The 17734-nt window shown below is 40.8% G+C and overlaps 1 protein-coding gene across 1 annotated transcript in view; it reads right to left on the bottom strand.

Moving 5' to 3' along the window:
• The window catches only part of zgc:154054 (Alpha-1,3-mannosyl-glycoprotein 4-beta-N-acetylglucosaminyltransferase B-like), a 32816-nt gene that overhangs the window by 11228 nt on the left and 3854 nt on the right, over positions 1-17734 (bottom strand). The window contains exons 2-12 of the mRNA XM_051069010.1: positions 14385-14567; positions 13487-13624; positions 13248-13381; positions 12040-12086; positions 10157-10270; positions 9965-10040; positions 9426-9540; positions 6747-6877; positions 6118-6225; positions 4784-4977; positions 2868-2946 (exon numbers count right to left, since the gene is read on the bottom strand). Coding sequence (XP_050924967.1) covers positions 2868-2946; positions 4784-4977; positions 6118-6225; positions 6747-6877; positions 9426-9540; positions 9965-10040; positions 10157-10270; positions 12040-12086; positions 13248-13381; positions 13487-13624; positions 14385-14567 — 1319 coding nt within the window. The remainder of the gene's footprint in view (positions 1-2867; positions 2947-4783; positions 4978-6117; positions 6226-6746; positions 6878-9425; positions 9541-9964; positions 10041-10156; positions 10271-12039; positions 12087-13247; positions 13382-13486; positions 13625-14384; positions 14568-17734) is intronic.

Raw genomic sequence — 17734 nt, 5'->3', positions numbered from 1 at the left:
CTCAGCAGTAGCCCAAGCCTCGGCTCGCCCTGACATGTGGGAGATCATATAGGCAACCTTGGCTCGGTCTGTAGAAAAGGAGGCCGCCTGAAACTCAAAGTGAAGTTCACATTGAGCAAGAAACGAGCGACAATCTCCCGAATCCCCAGAGAATTTCTCCGGGCTGGAGAGATGAACGTGGGGATTCAATCCCAACCCTGGAGGCGGTGAAGATGGCTGGGGTTCTGCATCCTGAGTAGCTGGGGGCGAAGCAGAACCAGGAGAATCAGATGACTGAGGCCCACGCTGAACATGGTCGACCAGGAAATTTAGCTGAGACCCCAAGGCCGAGAGCATCTGCCCCTGGTGCTCTGTCATCTCCCTCATCTCTTGACGGAGAGCATTAAGTTGTTCCTCTTGATGGAGGATCCGCTGCCCCTGGGCTCTGAGGGCAGACCGGAGGTGATCTGAGTCTGCGGAGTCCATAATGTGGCCAGATTGTACTATCAAGCACACGGCAGGGCAGGACTCCAAATGCAGAACTCAAACACAATCAAAGTTCAGGTACTTTATTACAAGCAAAAGTCCAGTACACGAGTAGGCAGTCCGATAAGGCAACAGTGTCCAAAGGGAATAGGCGAAAATCCAAAATCAGGTAAACAGGCAACAGTCAGGAAACAGGAAACAACGCTGGAAAGCTGACACGAGGGACAAGACAATCTGGCAACTGCCAAGAGGAAGAGACGCTGACTAAATACACCTAGACAAGGAGATAACGAGACACAGGTGAAACACATAAGGGCGGGGACAGTAATCAAGACAAGGAAGTAAAGAGAACTGGAGTAACCAAGGGACAGGAAACAGGAAGACAAGACAAAAATACCAAAATAAAACAGGAAACATTCAAACCCTGACAGAGAAGTCACAAGTGAGTTCAGTTGCTGGATGAATCAACAGGAAAAATTGAGGTGTTCTAAACTTTATGAGCCTTTCATATTGGGAAACTCTGGTCTTGACTCCAGCTCAGGCTGTACCTGTATGTGTGTTAATCCTGAAGTGGTTGTGTTAAGAATATTCCATCTACACTCCCCTGTTATCTGGAGAGGCTCTGGACAGGATGCACAGAACTGATACTTACTGATACTGATATAATAGAAGAATATCATGTAGTCACTGAAGCTACAACACAACATTTCATGTTACTATGAGATGTGATCTAAGTCACTGTCTGCATAGAGCGGTTATAGCGGGACAGAAATGAGCAGAGCTGCTCAGCAGGCAGCAGGTAAGACTGTGGCAGCTTCCCAGTGTGAATGTGTATACCTGTGTGAATGTCAGGGCATTCCTGTAAGACAGAGGCTGCCTCTCAGTGAAAATACCATGAATAAGTAAAGACTGGTTATACAGGACAGGACACTTCATCAGATAACAGAAGTTCCTTTTTAAGATGATGGAGCATCAGCAGCTGGAGGGAAGAATCAGTTTCTCTGAAGTGAAATGGAATTCAATACATGTTGCTCATTTTGCATACAGCTGTCACAGGGTCAGCTCCTTGACCTGTCTGTCAGTGTCTGTTTGTCTCTGTGTTGCCTGCCCCTCCCCCTTGCTCTCTGTCTCTCCTGCTGGGTCTGCCACTCCACACCTGCCGTGCCTCTACGATCAAGCTCACCTGTTTCCCATCAGCTCATCACCCAGGATGTACTTAATCCCTGTTCCTGCCTTCATTCCCTGCTGGATCGTCACTCCAGTACATGGTTTGTCTTGAGAGAACTTCAGCTCCTCTTTGCCTTTGCTAGTCAGTTCGTTACTTACCTTGTTGTCTTTGTCTAGTTCCTGCCTGCCTGCCTGCCTGCCATTCCACCTGCCATTCCACTTGCCATTCCACCTGCCATTCCCTCCAGTCCTCCTGCCAACCCTTCTCCACCCCTGGACTCCTTCACTTGCCGCAGCACCCCTCTCTGGACCAGCACCATCCTGACCCCTTTACACCACCTATTCCTAAATAAACGTTGTCTTGCAATCTGTGTTCTGCTTCTGGGGTTCCTAGCTCAGTCGTGACAACAGCCATGAAAATCCAGGCCTTACATAATAAAGCCCTACACCCAGTGTACTGATGACATACTCAAAGGCGTTCTTTCTCTCCTCCATCCTGTAGTGGAGTGGTGTAGAGCTCAGTACTTTTTTAACAATATCTCAATATTTGTTTGGTACATAGTTCTTTATTTTAATCTTGTCCTCAGTTTTATATGTGCAAACTTTGATGGCTGATTATGTCCTAATAACATTTCACATGAGAGGTTGACTCTCTTGCTTTTTAACATTTGCTATTAGTAAGAGGCAACAATGGTCTGATAGCATCTCTCTTTCTCTCCATGTTTCCATCTGTTATGACAGGTGTATAATCTCAGAGGACACTGACCTCACCAGGAACTATTTTTTTTTTTTTTTGTTGTTTTCTTACATTGACTTAAATACTTGACTCTACAAGTACATTCTATGTACTTGATCCAGTTTTGCTGGTCACAGGTGCTTCTCTCTGTGGTCTGTTGATGTTTCACCTGTAACATGAAGCTTCATCTTGTGTGACAAGGTTTCCCTCTTAACTTCTACACTGTGATTCCATGTCTGTCTAACTTTACTCAAAGGTCACCCACAGCATGACCACTTTTCCCCTTCAGTGTGACAGAGGTGTCAACTGACACACACGCACACGCACACACACACACACACACAGAGCCAGAAAGAGGCAGTGCAGTGATAGCAGATAGCTTGTTGCAGTGGGTAATTCCTGTTCCTGAGGCATCAACACCTGAGATGAAATCAAAGACCTGCTGGATGACAGTAACGGAACACACACACACACACACACACCGAGGCAGGTTACTCACATTGCTGGGCAGCACTTCCACTGTGGTGTTGTAGAATTTATCACCAATGGTCTCAATATTTCCACTGCGAAACAAGTACCTACAGCACAGAAGCACAGGAGGTAATGACAGGTGTCAGCCATCAACATACAGTACACAGATGAATCATACTGTATCATATCATTATCAGATGTGTCGTTCAATCTATAAATATCATTTCTAAGGGACTGTTTCCTTTAAAATGTGTTTTAAGTGAGATTAAACTTCAGTCACTCCAGTTTAAATCTTTATTTCTTGATCCTGACATTTTTTACACAGAAAGATCATATGGTAACCTGCAAATTAATTTCAAGATATTTCCAAACAAACTAAAACTGCATCACTTCCTGTGCAACACAAGCAACTGTATAACACCACGTGTTGTGAAATGTAAATAGAGACTAAAGAGCTGATCAGTTACTGACAAATGAGCAAAATGAAAATGTAGTGACATTAACTGTATGAAAAAACATGTAATGCTTCACTCACTGCTCCAAAAAACAAGAACATTTCAGAGTCATCCTCTAACATAATGGGAATTCTCTCATCTCTCACTCTGTGGTTTTCTGTGCAGGTAATTCTTCAGTGGTGATGCCAACCCAAGAACTACAGAAGTGTCAGGAGGGTAGGTATTTCTGTCTGAAATAGTTGAGTATGTTGGTCTAAGGAGGAGTGATTCTACAGAAACCAGGTAAACAGCTGTTTGAATGGCAGTCAAACACTTCAACATGGAAACACAGGCCTCAGAGTCAGGAGGCAGAATGAGCTTAGGCTGGACAAACACTCCTATACAATGATGGAGCTTATGGTATATGTGTGTTCAGTGGGTGTGCGTAAGTGTGTTTTCATTAAGATGCAACGGTAAGAGCACAAAATACAGATGGAGCTGATAGAGACTGAAGATATGTGTCCTCACACACACACAAACACATACACACACGCACCTGTAGCTTTCTCTCATGCTAACAGCATGTCTCTGTGGATGGTCCAGACTGAAATACCTCAACAAATACTGAATCACCAGAGGATGAATCCTAATGACTGTGATGATCCCCTGACCTTTCCTTTGGTATAACCATATGATTGACAAATATATCAGTTCAAATGTCATAATTTCAGCAATATTGGCCAGAACATTGCAATTAGATATTTTCTTCAGATCATTTGCTCAAAGCCAAGCTAAACTTAATAATGCCGGTGGAAACTTTAATATTGTTTGTGTAAAAATGACAGACTAGGTGGTTGTGTTTGATATTTTAGGTAACCAACACCAACTAAGAACATGCATGTCAGCAGTCTTGTCAGCTGTGGGCTTTGTGGTGAAAGGTTTTTAGAAGAAAATGCAAATAGTTTGATGTAGATGTAGAAGTTCGTCTTTATTTGCCTGGTCACCTTGTTTCTTTTTTAAAAAACATACATCTGCTGGTTTGCATATATACAAATCAAATACTAACAGAATTGTCATATATGGATTTGCAATGGTATTGTACTGTGTGTGTAGACAATATCATAAACACATGACATTGTCTCTATGAAAATAACGATGGTGACACAGCTGCAGATGATTGTATAAAGAGCCAGCTTCCATCACAATAAAAAGAACAGATCCAAAACAGAAAGTCATGAAATGCAGCAGCAGAACATCTCATCTCAGTGACACAAAGAAAAGTATGAAACACACTGAAGCTGTGCAGGGACATAAACCAGAATCTGAAAATCTATAAAACTTTGTCTGCGTCATCATCCCTTATCAGCAAAATCCACTGAAGATCATGAACCTCCAATGGAAATACATGGTGTGACTTACACCATCTACTTTACCAGCTGTGATTAAAAATGTGTGAACAGTCTTAGGAAATTATTCCTGTTATCAACTTAAAAACAATGCTCAAACTGACCCAGATATGTGGACTGGCTGGGGGAAGCTGAGGAGGATGTAGTCACCCCGGACAGGTGTTAATGCCCAGAAAAAGTCCTCTCCTTTGTAGGCCCTCTCCAGACTGTGCTGCTGGTAGTGTTTGAGGCTGCTGCTCAGCTCTGCAGCTGGGTTATTATGGCCATGATACAAAGTCTGTTTCCCAAAGTCCTTGTCCTGGAGGGCGGGAAAGACAATCAGACACACACACTGAACACACACACTATCATCATGACATCTATGAAAACATTTAACCCAATTTTCATGTGTTGGATGTTCAGATGGTTTTCTCAGAAATAAAATATTTCTGTACCTTTAAAATAATTCAACATTCAGCCTATAAAATATACCTTTTATTACCATCCACTGCCTGCATGGCTTTAATTACCTAAATAAAGAATTAGAAATGTATGATTTGCCAAACATCCCTGTCACGTGTTCATGTGTATATCTTGTAACATCATGTGTTAATAGCAGTTTAATCACAGAGACTATTATCCATTTGGGCTATAATTCAGAGGGTGACACCCTGTTGATTCACATCATCTCTAAACTTAAACATTTGTCTTTGACCCACAGAGAGAGAAAGTCAGCTGCTCCTGTTTGTTGCTGTCTTTCAGCTCCTGAAGCCTCTAGACCTGGACTGACTTGTGTGACAAGGTTTTCCTCCATACCTCTATGCAGTGAATCTGTATCTGACTTTACTCAGAGTTCGCCCACAGCATGACCACTCAATGTGTTGTTTTTACAAATTAATCTCTGACCTCATAAAATCTATTCTCTCTTCATTTAAACTATATTCAGTCTAAATGATAACTTGTGGCTGCAAGGAAAAATGATTCATCCTGTTGGTCTCATCTTCTCCAAGTGATGGGTTCAAACTTAAGAGTGGAATTCAAACATAGCTGGGAGTGCAAATGCAAATGCAACCTTAATCTGCATATGACTGAGACAACTGTATTTAGTGTCATAAACACTGAAGAAAGTCTAGTTGTTCCAGCTGCAGTGAACACATAAGCCAATCATATGGTTTTCAGGAGCCCTGCACTGTGCTCTAGTGGAAGACTGTTAACTGTTCATTTGGAGGGAGGTCACATGTCTCCAACATGTTGGGGAAGCTTCTTTAAAATTGTAACTCATGAAGTCAGATGCTACTGTTAACTACTGAAAGTAGTTTAATAACAGCAACACTAAACTTTTACTGAAAGTAATACTGCAGGTTCCTCAGAAAAAGAAGCTAAACATAAAGAAGTAATTTCTCATCAGCTGTACAATGACTCTCTTCTGTCTCCTCTGCTGAGTTTGAGGGTCTCTCACCTTCAGATGCTGTAGTTTCCCAGGTAGAGAAGAATGGAGGCCCACATGCTGGAAGAGGGAGGGCTTGTACCTCTGCTTGAGTAATGCTTTCTGTTCATTACAGTGTTTCTGCATCAGACAACACACAGACATTTAGATCACTACACTGCACACGGAGTTTATGAGGGCATTGCAGTAACATGAACTTGACTCTATAATCAGCTGTCTACAATCTTCACAGTTCTAGTTCTGTGAGGAACAACCTTCAGAAAACATCAGTAATAATTAAGCAGCATCATGTGAAACTGACAGAAACTGAAACTGTTTCTTAGTATATCTGTCATATTAGTTAATTTCCCCAACAAATGATGTGTGGGATGGTTAAATAAATCTGTTTTGTTTCATGATGGTGACATCAGAGTGATGTAAATTAAATGACATGTAAATCATTCTCAACATTTTCTCTTCTTCTTTACACATATAAGTTGTATTTTGCACATTTGTAATGTTTAGCACAACATTTTCTTGGTTTTGTTCCTGACTGGATTTTCCTCTCATTGTCATCCTGAATCTCAGTCTGCTTGTCAATTCACCATCCAAAACACACAGGTCATTAGTGTTTTGTTATGTTTTGTTCACCTCTGACTCACCGCATCTTTCTCTGGGTTGCAAACTTTCACCCACAGGATGTGATCTAACAGCCAGTCGATGGGTTTGTCTCGATGGAACATCAGGAAAAACTCAGCAATCATTGGGAGGTCACGAGTCCGAAACATCTTGCCTGACACACACACACACACACACACACACACACACACAATAATGTCAGCATAAAGTTGTTTGCAAACATTTGTTCATTTTCCCCTCAATGATGGTGAGCTGTTCAGACCCAGATGCAGCAAAGACCCAGATCATGATGTTCCCTCCACCCTGCTCCACCTCTGTGATGGTGTTTTCATGCTGGTTTGCAGAGTCTTTTTACACCAGACGTAGAGCTGCGTGTTCTCCACCAGCTCAACCTTAGCTTCATCAGTTACAGAACATTTAACATTTCTCAGTAGTGTCGTGGAGAGTCAGCTACAGGGTTGCAAAGGGGCGGAACATTTCCAGTAAATTTCCAGAAACTTTCCATGGGAGGTTTATTCATTCATTCATTATCTATACCACTTATCTGTTAAGGGTTGCAAGGGGCTGGAGCCTATCCCAGCTGACATTGGGCGAGAGGTGGAGTACACCCTGGACAGACTGCTAGTCCATCGCAGGCCTCCATGGGAAGAAGAGCTGGGGAATTTCGGGAATAAATCCAAGTTAGAAACTTGTAAAATATTTTATGATGATGATGGATGAATGAACAGAAACAGGCTAGATAAAGAGAAGCTGTTAAATCAAACTCTAACCCACAGTCTGTGATTGGCAGAAGGCAGAAGAAACAATATCACAGCTGAGCTAGCACCATGATAGCATTTAGCATCTCTGATTTACCAGTTAGGTAAGACATTTGACTTATTTTTTGTTGATACCACAGATCAAAAATATTGAGTCCAGTAATCTGATCGAAACTGACTTGACTGGATGCAGTCTGTGGGCTCAGATGCAGTAGTCCTGCTGTAATGAGCAGGATTCTAGAAACGATCTGTGCATGTGATGGAGGAATGCACAGTACAGGGGAGAAATTCAGCTGAATTTGCATTAAATCTGATTTTTTAACCAACATTATGCTGCAAGATGGAAAGATTCCCATGGAATGCTCCCAACTTTTAAAATTTCCAGAATTTTGCAACCCTAGCTGCTCTTTGATGAATCTCTAAACTCTCACGTTACTCATGTTACAGGGGGGTTTTTGCAATCGTTTTAACACTTGTCTCAGTACTATGTCCACTTTTTCTAAACTCTTCACACAGTGTGCTTTCAAATACACACCTGAGCACATCAGTTAATGTTTGGTGCAAAACGCACTACAGCCACCAAAACACTTCATCATTCAAACATCATTCACCCAAAAATGACTCATGCTGCCATAACTAGGACAGATTCTGTCACCCAGTAATACTGAGGCACTCAGTGTTCAGTAAGCCACACTAACAACTTTAAGCACTGCAAATAGATTATATAAAGGATGCCTGTATTGTCCATTTTGGCACAAATTTCTTTCATGTTGCATTGCAAAAAGGAAAGGGCCAGACCATGCCAAATCACTGAGGTCCCCTATATGCTACATACGTCATACTATAACTAACCTAAGTAACACTTATCCATGGTGTCCTCTGTATTCTGCTAGTCACATTAGTGTACATTCTACTGAGTGTAAATTTACTGTAATTGCATTTATACAGCTCTGGAAAAAATTAAGAGACCACTGCAAAATTATCAGTTTTTCTGATTTTACTATTTATAGGTATGTGTTTGAGTAAAACAAACATTTTTGTTTCATTCTTTAAACTACTGACAACATTTCTCCCAAATTCCAAATAAAAATATTGTCAATCATAGCATTTATTTGAAGAAAATGACAAATGGTCAAAATAACAAAAATACTAATGTTTTAACTTAGCAAGAGTTTGGAAATCAATATTTGGTGGAATAACCCTGATTTTTAATCACAGCTTTCATGCATCTTGGCATACTCTCCACCAGTCTTTCACATTGCTGTGACCTTATACCATTCCTGACGCAAAAATTCAAACAGCACAGCTTTGTTTGATGGCTTGTGACCATCCATCTTCCTCTTGATCACATTCCAGAGGTTTTCAATTTGGTTCAGATCTGGAGATTGGGCTGGCCATGACAGGGTCTTGATCTGGTGGTCCTTCATCCACACCTTAACTGACCTAGCTGTGTGGCATGGAGCATTGTCCTGCTGGAAAAACCAGTCCTCAGAGTTGGGGAACATTCTCAGAGCAGAAGGAAGCAAGTTTCAAAACTTTTCTTTACTTTTGAGTGGTCTCTTAATTTTTTCCAGAGCTGTATTTATTTCAAAGTAAACATCACCTCATTTGTATAAAAAGATGTTAAACTTTCTGTTAAAATCATAATTATTTCTTTCATTAATCTATCAACATTTTGAGTGTCTAAATGAGCTGTAGTATAGAATTTTGCTGTTGGTGTACACTGACAGAGAGAGGTATTTTGGAGGAAGTGGTGATTGAATGCATTTTGTGTCAAAGCAATGCAAAAGTACACACAGTTAATCTCATGTAGTCTACTGATACAGTTACCTGTTTCTGGCTGATCAGTGCATACATAAATGCTGATAGTATCATGTGGTTCATTTACTTTTTCATTCCACTGTATATATACACACACACACACACACACACACACACACACACCTATAAATCCAAGCTGGGAGAACTCCAGGTAGAGCCATGGCTTTGAAGATTCCTGGGTGGCAAAGGTCTTCATGTCATTGTAGTAGCCTGCCTTTGCTACAACATCATCCTCTAACTGGAAAACACACAACACACAGACTCATTTTCAAAACTTATTTCAGTGAGTTCACACTATTTGGTTTGAGTAAATGACTACTCTGCTAAAGAAAATTCCTTAACAACATTTAAAACTTGCAGCAGGACTCTGTCCAGACTAACTGGTCTGGCTTACAGGACAAATAAATTACACACTCTCACTTCATAGAGTAACGCCACACATTTCTGTTTTGTTATCTCAGTCTTTGTCTTTTTGGTTTCACTCTGTCACAGAGTGTGGGTGGTGTGGTGACGTTGTCTTCTGATGAAGTATGAGGTATTATCTGTAACCACCCAGCTGAGTCACTGTTTGTTTCCAACAGGTTGCTGTTGTATGTACGTATGTATGTGTACAATGGGAGACCACTAATATCAACAGGTAGAATCTGACCTTTGACCCTTACCTGAACATAGTAGGTTCCTTTGTCCTGAGCATACAGCATGAGGAAGCTGAAATCCAGATTCTGCTTAGTTCGCCATCTGAGAACGGACAAGGTGTTCATGTTTTTCACTTTACTACATGAGTTCATGAATGAGTTAACACACCCAACAATTCTAGCATTTCAAAGAAATAGGAACAGAAATGGAAAATGTACTTGACTCTGTCCTTGGAGTCTCCAAAAGTCTCTCTGAGGCTGGTGAAGTCAGGGTAGTAATACTGTGAAGGAGAGATGACCTCTAGTAACCCTGACTGCACCTCCTTGGGAAAACTACAAAAACAAAGCTGGTTAACTATAGAACAACAGACTTCACATGGGGTACACAAACATATATTATGGAGTAGATGATTCTTTGCTGAAAATATCTTTCAATACAGTTTGCAGTTAATACTGTATGACACAGTGTATTATGTCATCACACAGTGTATTATGTTTCTTATGTTTTGTAGGTTTTATATATACCTGACCACTGTCAGGTATATATAAAACAGGTAAAAAAAACTTTTTTTGATCACTGTTCTAAAATCCAGCTGCATACATATTGCATTTGTAATGTGTGAACAATAAAACCCATACAGTATTTAGTTTACAGTATATATAAGTTGTATTAACATGTCATGGCAGAAAACAGACAACTGTTCATCCTTGCTGCTTCAGATGAGCTATAACATGTTAAAACTTCAAGTCACTGTTTTGTGCTCTCAGGTTAATTAGTGCATGAGAGCTGCATGAACAACACTCAACTAGAATTTTATGGCTAATGTCTTGCATGTTACTCTATGCAATAAATGGCTTTGACTTAGTTAAAGAAGCACTAATGACATTCTGCATGACACAGGGCACACCATAGCATCTTTTTGATTTTGGCTGTCACACAAGGTGAGTTGACTTGTGCAGCACCAACAGATTTCATTCACTCTGACAAGCTGAAGCACGCCAATGGGCTTGTCTGTCCATACTTTAAACTAAATGCGCACTGTCTTAAAATAACAGACAAATGTTTTTTGTCATAATTCAGTAAGTGCAGCCCCTCAGAATCTCTGACAGGATTTTTGTCTGTAAATCTATATGTGAATACTGACAATATAACCAATATAACAATATCACCAGTTTGTTTTGTGGTGGAAAGTTAGCAGTCTTACTCCTCTGGTGTTTGTCTAGAAAGCAACTTTTCTGTCTTCTCAAGTCTTCTGTACAATAACTGGTTAGATTCAAATTTAGATCAACATGAGCTCATATTCAGCCATAAATAATCACTCAGAAATCCCTGCAAGCTAACATTTGGACATACTGAGTCCCACCCTGATGATAAAGATTACTCTTATAGTGAAACCCTCCCTTTACACCTGCTGTGAACATGTAAGGAAAGATAAGGAAGACACATAGTTGTTAATGCAGGGTGTAAATGCTTACAGAATGTATGGCAACTGGAGTGTAGACCAGTCAGACCACATCTGAAGGTGATCTGGTGTGTGTGATCTGGTTTGTATTGTCATCATATCTCAGGGGAGGCGTAAATGAGGTCTGTACAGGTTGGCCACATTCCTATGCTGACAGTGTCATTACAATCTCCCTGGTTGTAGTCACCAGAAACCATTGTTCTATGTAATGCTCCATCTCTTTCCTATTGTTTCCTGTTACATCTTTACTGTCACTATCTGATAAAAAAAACGTCCTCAAACACTGTATTTGAAACATGACGAAAGGCCACCTGACTGCCCACACAAACATACAGAGGAGCCTGCCCAGAGCAATTAGAGCAGCATCATCTCCCATGACCTGAAATGCAACATGTTTGTTGACAAGCTAAATGACTCATGTAGTGACGACACTTCTGGAGCATCACCACCTCTGACTACAGATGAAACCCAGGAAAGGGTGAGCAGGGGAGACAGGCTGATGGGAGGCCCCTCTCACCTGCAGCTCTGTTTTACAGGCTGATAGAAGGACTGGTATATACTTTTAGAGGACATGAAACCAAAGTGAACAATGATATAATAGTAACACTGCCACATGGGAAGAAATCTAGAGACACTCACTTCTTTCTGACGGTCTGTGCTATACTGCCCACATAGTCTGAGTCCACCTGACATGACAGAGAAGGAAAACAGAGAAAGTCAGTGATATAAAGGGAGAGACTGAACAGATTAATGAGGTTCTATGTGGTGAGACTGCCTCATTGTGCTTGTCCTTATCTGTTCTATTTCACCTCATCCGGTAATTTCCCCATACCAGCTAATGATAGCCTCACACACACACACTCACACACACACACACACACGCACAAACTGGGTATTTAATTTGTGCCAAAAAAACTAGTTGGACAGGTCTTAAAGGGTACATGTGTTTACTCTTCCCTTCTTACAGACTGAGTTGCTTTGGACTGCATTCAGTGGTTTTAGAATATCTACATATATAGATTACTTGACATTAACTACAGTGTATGTAGTTGGTGTGTAGTCGCTTTAGTGAACCAGACTGACATGAGGTGTGTTCAAATCCAACTTAGAAAAGACATATAAACCCTGTTACCTGACCTGTCCAACAGCTTTGTGCCAGTCTTTGCTGTGTATGTGCGTATGTCAGTGTGTTTAAGAGAGGGTGCAAAGGTTATTTTACTGGAACTTTAAGTGCCAACTTATTGCTGGCTTCTTCCTTTGATCATGATTTATTAGATGCAATCAACAGATAATGTTATGGACATGTTGAGAAGTGTTCTCTTTAAACCTCAGGAGGAGTTTCTAACACCTGCAGCTGTGCTATTTGTATTACAACAGAAATAATGTTAAAATTCAGCTTTTCATTTCTAATTACTTCTATAGTATTTTTGCAGATATTAAAGAAATTGGGTCAGTGCAGTATTGGGTCTGCTTACACTTCCTGTTTATGTTTCTCTTTAAAAGAAGAGCTTGACATTTTGGGAGATACACTTAATCACTTTTTAGAAAAGCGTAAGATGAAAAGATCAATATCACTTTGACATCTGTATGCTTAATATGAGGCTAAACAGGGGGTTAGCCATATTAAGCATAACGCCTGGAAGCAGGGGAAACTGCTAGCCTGCCTCATAGCTCCATGTTTAGCAAACAGTCATGTATTGTTATTTTATGATTATCCTTGTGGTAAACTTTCAACACTTCCAGCATTCATGCTTATGCAGCATTAAATATTAAATGGCCAAAATGACTTCATAAGAGGTGTGAGACAAGAGACCAACGGTGTGTGTGTGTGTGTGTGTATGTATAACCTCAGCAACAAAGACAATGATGAGGAGATCTTGGCGTTGTGAGGAAGTCAGGCTGTAGAGCAGAGAGCTGAGTGTGCCAACCAGGTAGTTCTGCTTATCACGTTTTACTGTAGGAATACCCAGCACCATGGACACTGAGGGAAGACACACACACAGTTAATGAGAGAAAGTGATGGTGGTCAACTTGGTTTTGAAAGAAAACAACATTAAATGTGTGGGTTTGTGTGAATGCTCTGTACCTCCATGGCGTCCCTGTCCAATGACTACATTGGGTATGAGGCTGTCTGGATGTTGCCTGAGGTGGGGCATGTAGAGGTAAATGTTGGGCTGGAGGAACACACGTTGGCCTGGATCACCTGCCAGCTGCCTAATTGTTTCTGTCCACAGGAGGAGGAGAGGGGAGAAGGGTTTATTCAGTAATCAGCATTCTAATTGTCAGAAACTACTGAAATGAGCAAAACACAAAAGCAGCAAATGGCAGGTGTGAACATGGCTGGAATAAAAGGAACCTAATTAGAACACTGTTCAGTGTGTCATTTTTCTCTATGCAGATGAGTTTACTAGTTTTCAATTATACTCAACTCAACATCTTTGTGGTTGTTCTTGTCAGAATAAAAGCAACATGAATATGTTTACATGGGCTTCTGGGAATAATGATAATTTTTTTACTGTTTTCTGACATTATATTCACTAAACAATCAGTCCATTACTAACAAACAAACAAACAAAAACCTTTTGGTGTATGTATTAATGAAAACAATCATGCAGCCTTACAGTTCTATGAGGGAATAATTCTACTTGCCTGAGGTTTTCTGTGTGCTAATTACTTGACAGGCAGAAAAATGAAAGCAATTTGATAAAACACAACTTTAGAAAAAATGAGCAACAAATAAATATATAATTAACAATGTGAACTAAAACTGTATTTTGACACAGAGCTCCTCTACAAGAGCAGAACCACAGGATGAGGGATGGAGGACCAGGCAGTGATATTCAGTGGTGCAAACTTCTAAAAACTATGAATCAGATTATATACAAGTGACATGTGGTCAACATGGGGCTTTTGGAACCTCTGGGGTCTGGGGCCCCTGAACAGTTATCTGCTTCTCCTGGTTGATAATCCAGCTTTGCACCTACCAGTGGAGATGGTGGTGCTGCTGTTATTGGTAGGGTAAGTGATGTTGGCAGATTTGGACATGTTCCTCAGTTGCTCCAGTATGTTACTGAGATCCCTGCTGACCTGTCCCCCCAACTCCTCTGCCACCAACAGACGATCATACAGGACCTGCAGGTCCGACAGCCTTGTTGAGCCTGCAGACACTGAGAAGAAAAAAACACAGAGAAATTCTTGAAATTCTCACTGTACTTTTCAGCCTAATTTGACTTTAACAAACTACATTTGGCTTTCATCAGTGGTAGAGGTAATATGGCTGTACTGCTGCATGACATCTTCAAATAGCTGGTTTTGACCATCTAACAATCCTGCTGGTTTTCCACACTTTAAATTCTTTAACAGACATTTCACCTGCTGTCACTGTTTACACCTGACACCACCAACACAAATTAAATTTCAACATCTTTCATGTCTCACACTTCAACAGTCTCAGTGCTCACATGTCAGCTGATACCTCTATCACTTTCATGGCTTAGACATTGACTGACATTCCAGCTGCTGTTGCCTCTTCCTTATTAGCTGACATTTCAACAGCTTTCAGTTCTTCAACTCTTCACCCATTAGTTCAGCTATGTGCATTATTTAACTGCCAACAAGGTTTAAACCAGAAACTGAAATTTCAAATGCTCACAGTTGTTACACTTCAGATGACACCTAAACCCATTTAGTGTTCAGCTCCTTGACTTCATCTTTAGCTTTTCACAGAATATTTCACAATAAAAGAATTCACATTTCAAGACATTTGAATCTGTTCAGTCTTTGCACACACAATTTTAAGTGTCATACAGCAAACAGAAAATGTGCCAGACTCCTTTTAAAAGCATATTTTGCCAGTCAAGTAGAAAAGCATACAATCATTACTTACGGGAGTAAGTCTCTCACAATACGTGTCAGAATGAGCAAACGGGAACAATGAGAGGTGGTGGGAAAGAGGAGGTTCTAACATCCACCCAGCTTTAATAAAGTGTAATTTGACTTTGCTTATTCAATTTTTAGAAGTGTCATGCTAATATCCCATGTTGCTCTGATACTAATCATGCAAAACCTAAGGCCTTGTCCAGCACTCATGTATCAACACTTCAAATCTGAGCAGTTTTGTTGTGAAGTTTTCATCTTTTCTGCATAGAGAAATATGATCTACCTGCTGCCAATGTGCTGTAAGTATCACATGCTTAGTATAACTCGTATATCATACTGTGACCCCTCCTGACTGGCATAAACCACACAGAGTGTCTGGGAGTTCGCAGACACGTTTACAGTGTCTGTTTCTTTCCTTTGTACAGTCACACTATCTCCTCTTTTCTTCAAAACCTGGCAACTGATGCTGACAATGAAGCTTTGATGGGGGAGTACAATAGTATCTGTGAGTCAATATCACTATAAAGTGCCTTTGGTGTCCTCATCAGAATCACTCAGTCATCATGACAATGTAGCAGAATAATTAAACTCTGAGGTCTTATTATAAGTGACCAAAGATTTGCACACATATCAGTACAATAATATGTTTCTTAAAATGTGTTTCCTTCATTTTATACCATTTTTTTTCTTTGGATGTACGTGATTTTGGCATGTCCCACACACTGTTCTGCTAACTTCAGTGTGTGTATTAAGTGGTTAAATGATACTAAATCAATTTTTTTTTTTACATGGTTTTATTGTCACAACAAGTTATTTGATAAAACAAGTGATTTTGATCATGTATATTCTATTTTCATAATAGTATTGAACATTTTGCATGTGTCCTTGAAATTGCTGTCCACCCTGTCATTTTGGGCTAACTGCCCCTTTAAGAAACCCGCTAATGTTTTCAGTGACATCACAACCAGCATTTTGTCTTTCTTCAATGGAGACTGAAACAGTGGCTAGTTGCAGAGTAAGTATTTACACTTATGTTTTGTAATTTTCATTTTATTAGGTGTGTAGTTAGATGTTGTCAAGCTTAACATGTCCACTCTGTCATAGTGAATTATCAATTAATATAAAAACCTTTCAGAAATTCGAAATATATGTGTTAAACAGTACACAGTCCGCTTGCTAACTGAATCATGTTGCTAAGTGAAGGTCCACCATGTGCTCATTAAATGCTAACATTAGCCAAAAATGTCCACCCTGTCATTGTCCACCCTGTCAGCAAGCCTTCCATGACAGGGTGGACATGGTTCATGACAGGAAGGACATTTGCATAGTTTAGGCCACATGCTGATAATGTTACACATATTACAACAGCTATTACCAGACATTTTATAACAGTACATGCTATACATAGTATAGTATAGCATAGTATGCTCTACACCACCGGTGAACAAGCGCCACACACATTCTGCTCCATATCACCCTCCAGAAGACACGACCCTGTGACCATCTGGGCCCACCTCGATCCAGTTCTGAAGGTAGTGAGAGAACGACACCCACAAGTCAGCATACTTCATTTTTTCAGCGACGGGCCTGCAACGCAGTATCGACAAAAGGGAAATTTCTTCTACCTCTCAACAGAACCCTACAAGTATGGCTTCAAAGAAATAACGTGGAATTTCTTTGAGGCTAGTCACGGCAAGGGGGCACCAGATGGTGTGGGTGGGGCCCTCAAGAGGTCAGCAGACCAGATTGTAGCCCATGGAGGAGACATTCCTGATGCCCAGAGCTTGTATGACAAGCTGAAAAGCCTGGACACATCTATCGAGCTGTTCTACGTCCCAGAGAGGGATATTGAATCCGAGACTGAGGCACCTGCAATAGCTGCCATAAAAGGCACTATGAGAATCCACCAAGCTATCAGTCTGAAACCTGGCCAAATGAAATACAGAGACATTTCATGTCTGTGTAAAAGGGAGGAAGGTGTTTTGGACTGTCCCTGCTTTAACCTTCAAGGGGTCACTCTAGCTAATGTTCCTGTTTCATCCGACGAGTCCCCAGCATGTGGAAAGACACCAGATAATCCTAGGAGACCAGAAATGATTGTGGTAAAGCACATTGGAGAGTGGTGCGTCATTAATTACGACAATGAAGCATACCCACTTGTCATCAGAGATGCTGAAGGGCACAGTGTGAAAGTTAAGTGTATGCACCACCATGGCATAAACAAGTTCCACTGGCCAAGTCTCCGGGATGACATCTGTTTGTACCTTGACTGGCAGGTACTTTGCCTAATACCAGAACCACAGGCTCTGAACAAGCGCTCTGTACGGATTGAAGCATCTGTATGGAAGTATGTGGAACAGCAAATGCAGAATTGAGCCATGCCTCTGCAGAAAGGGAGACTGTTTGGAGATGTGTCTCAGTGATGTTCAGTGACATTCTGTTTTTTCAAATCAAT

This window comes from Lates calcarifer, unplaced genomic scaffold (assembly GCF_001640805.2).
Source record: "Lates calcarifer isolate ASB-BC8 unplaced genomic scaffold, TLL_Latcal_v3 _unitig_5673_quiver_385, whole genome shotgun sequence".
In the NCBI taxonomy this organism is placed as follows: domain Eukaryota; kingdom Metazoa; phylum Chordata; class Actinopteri; family Centropomidae; genus Lates; species Lates calcarifer.
Note: the sequence above shows the minus strand (reverse complement) of the source record. Positions and strands in the feature narration are given on the sequence as shown.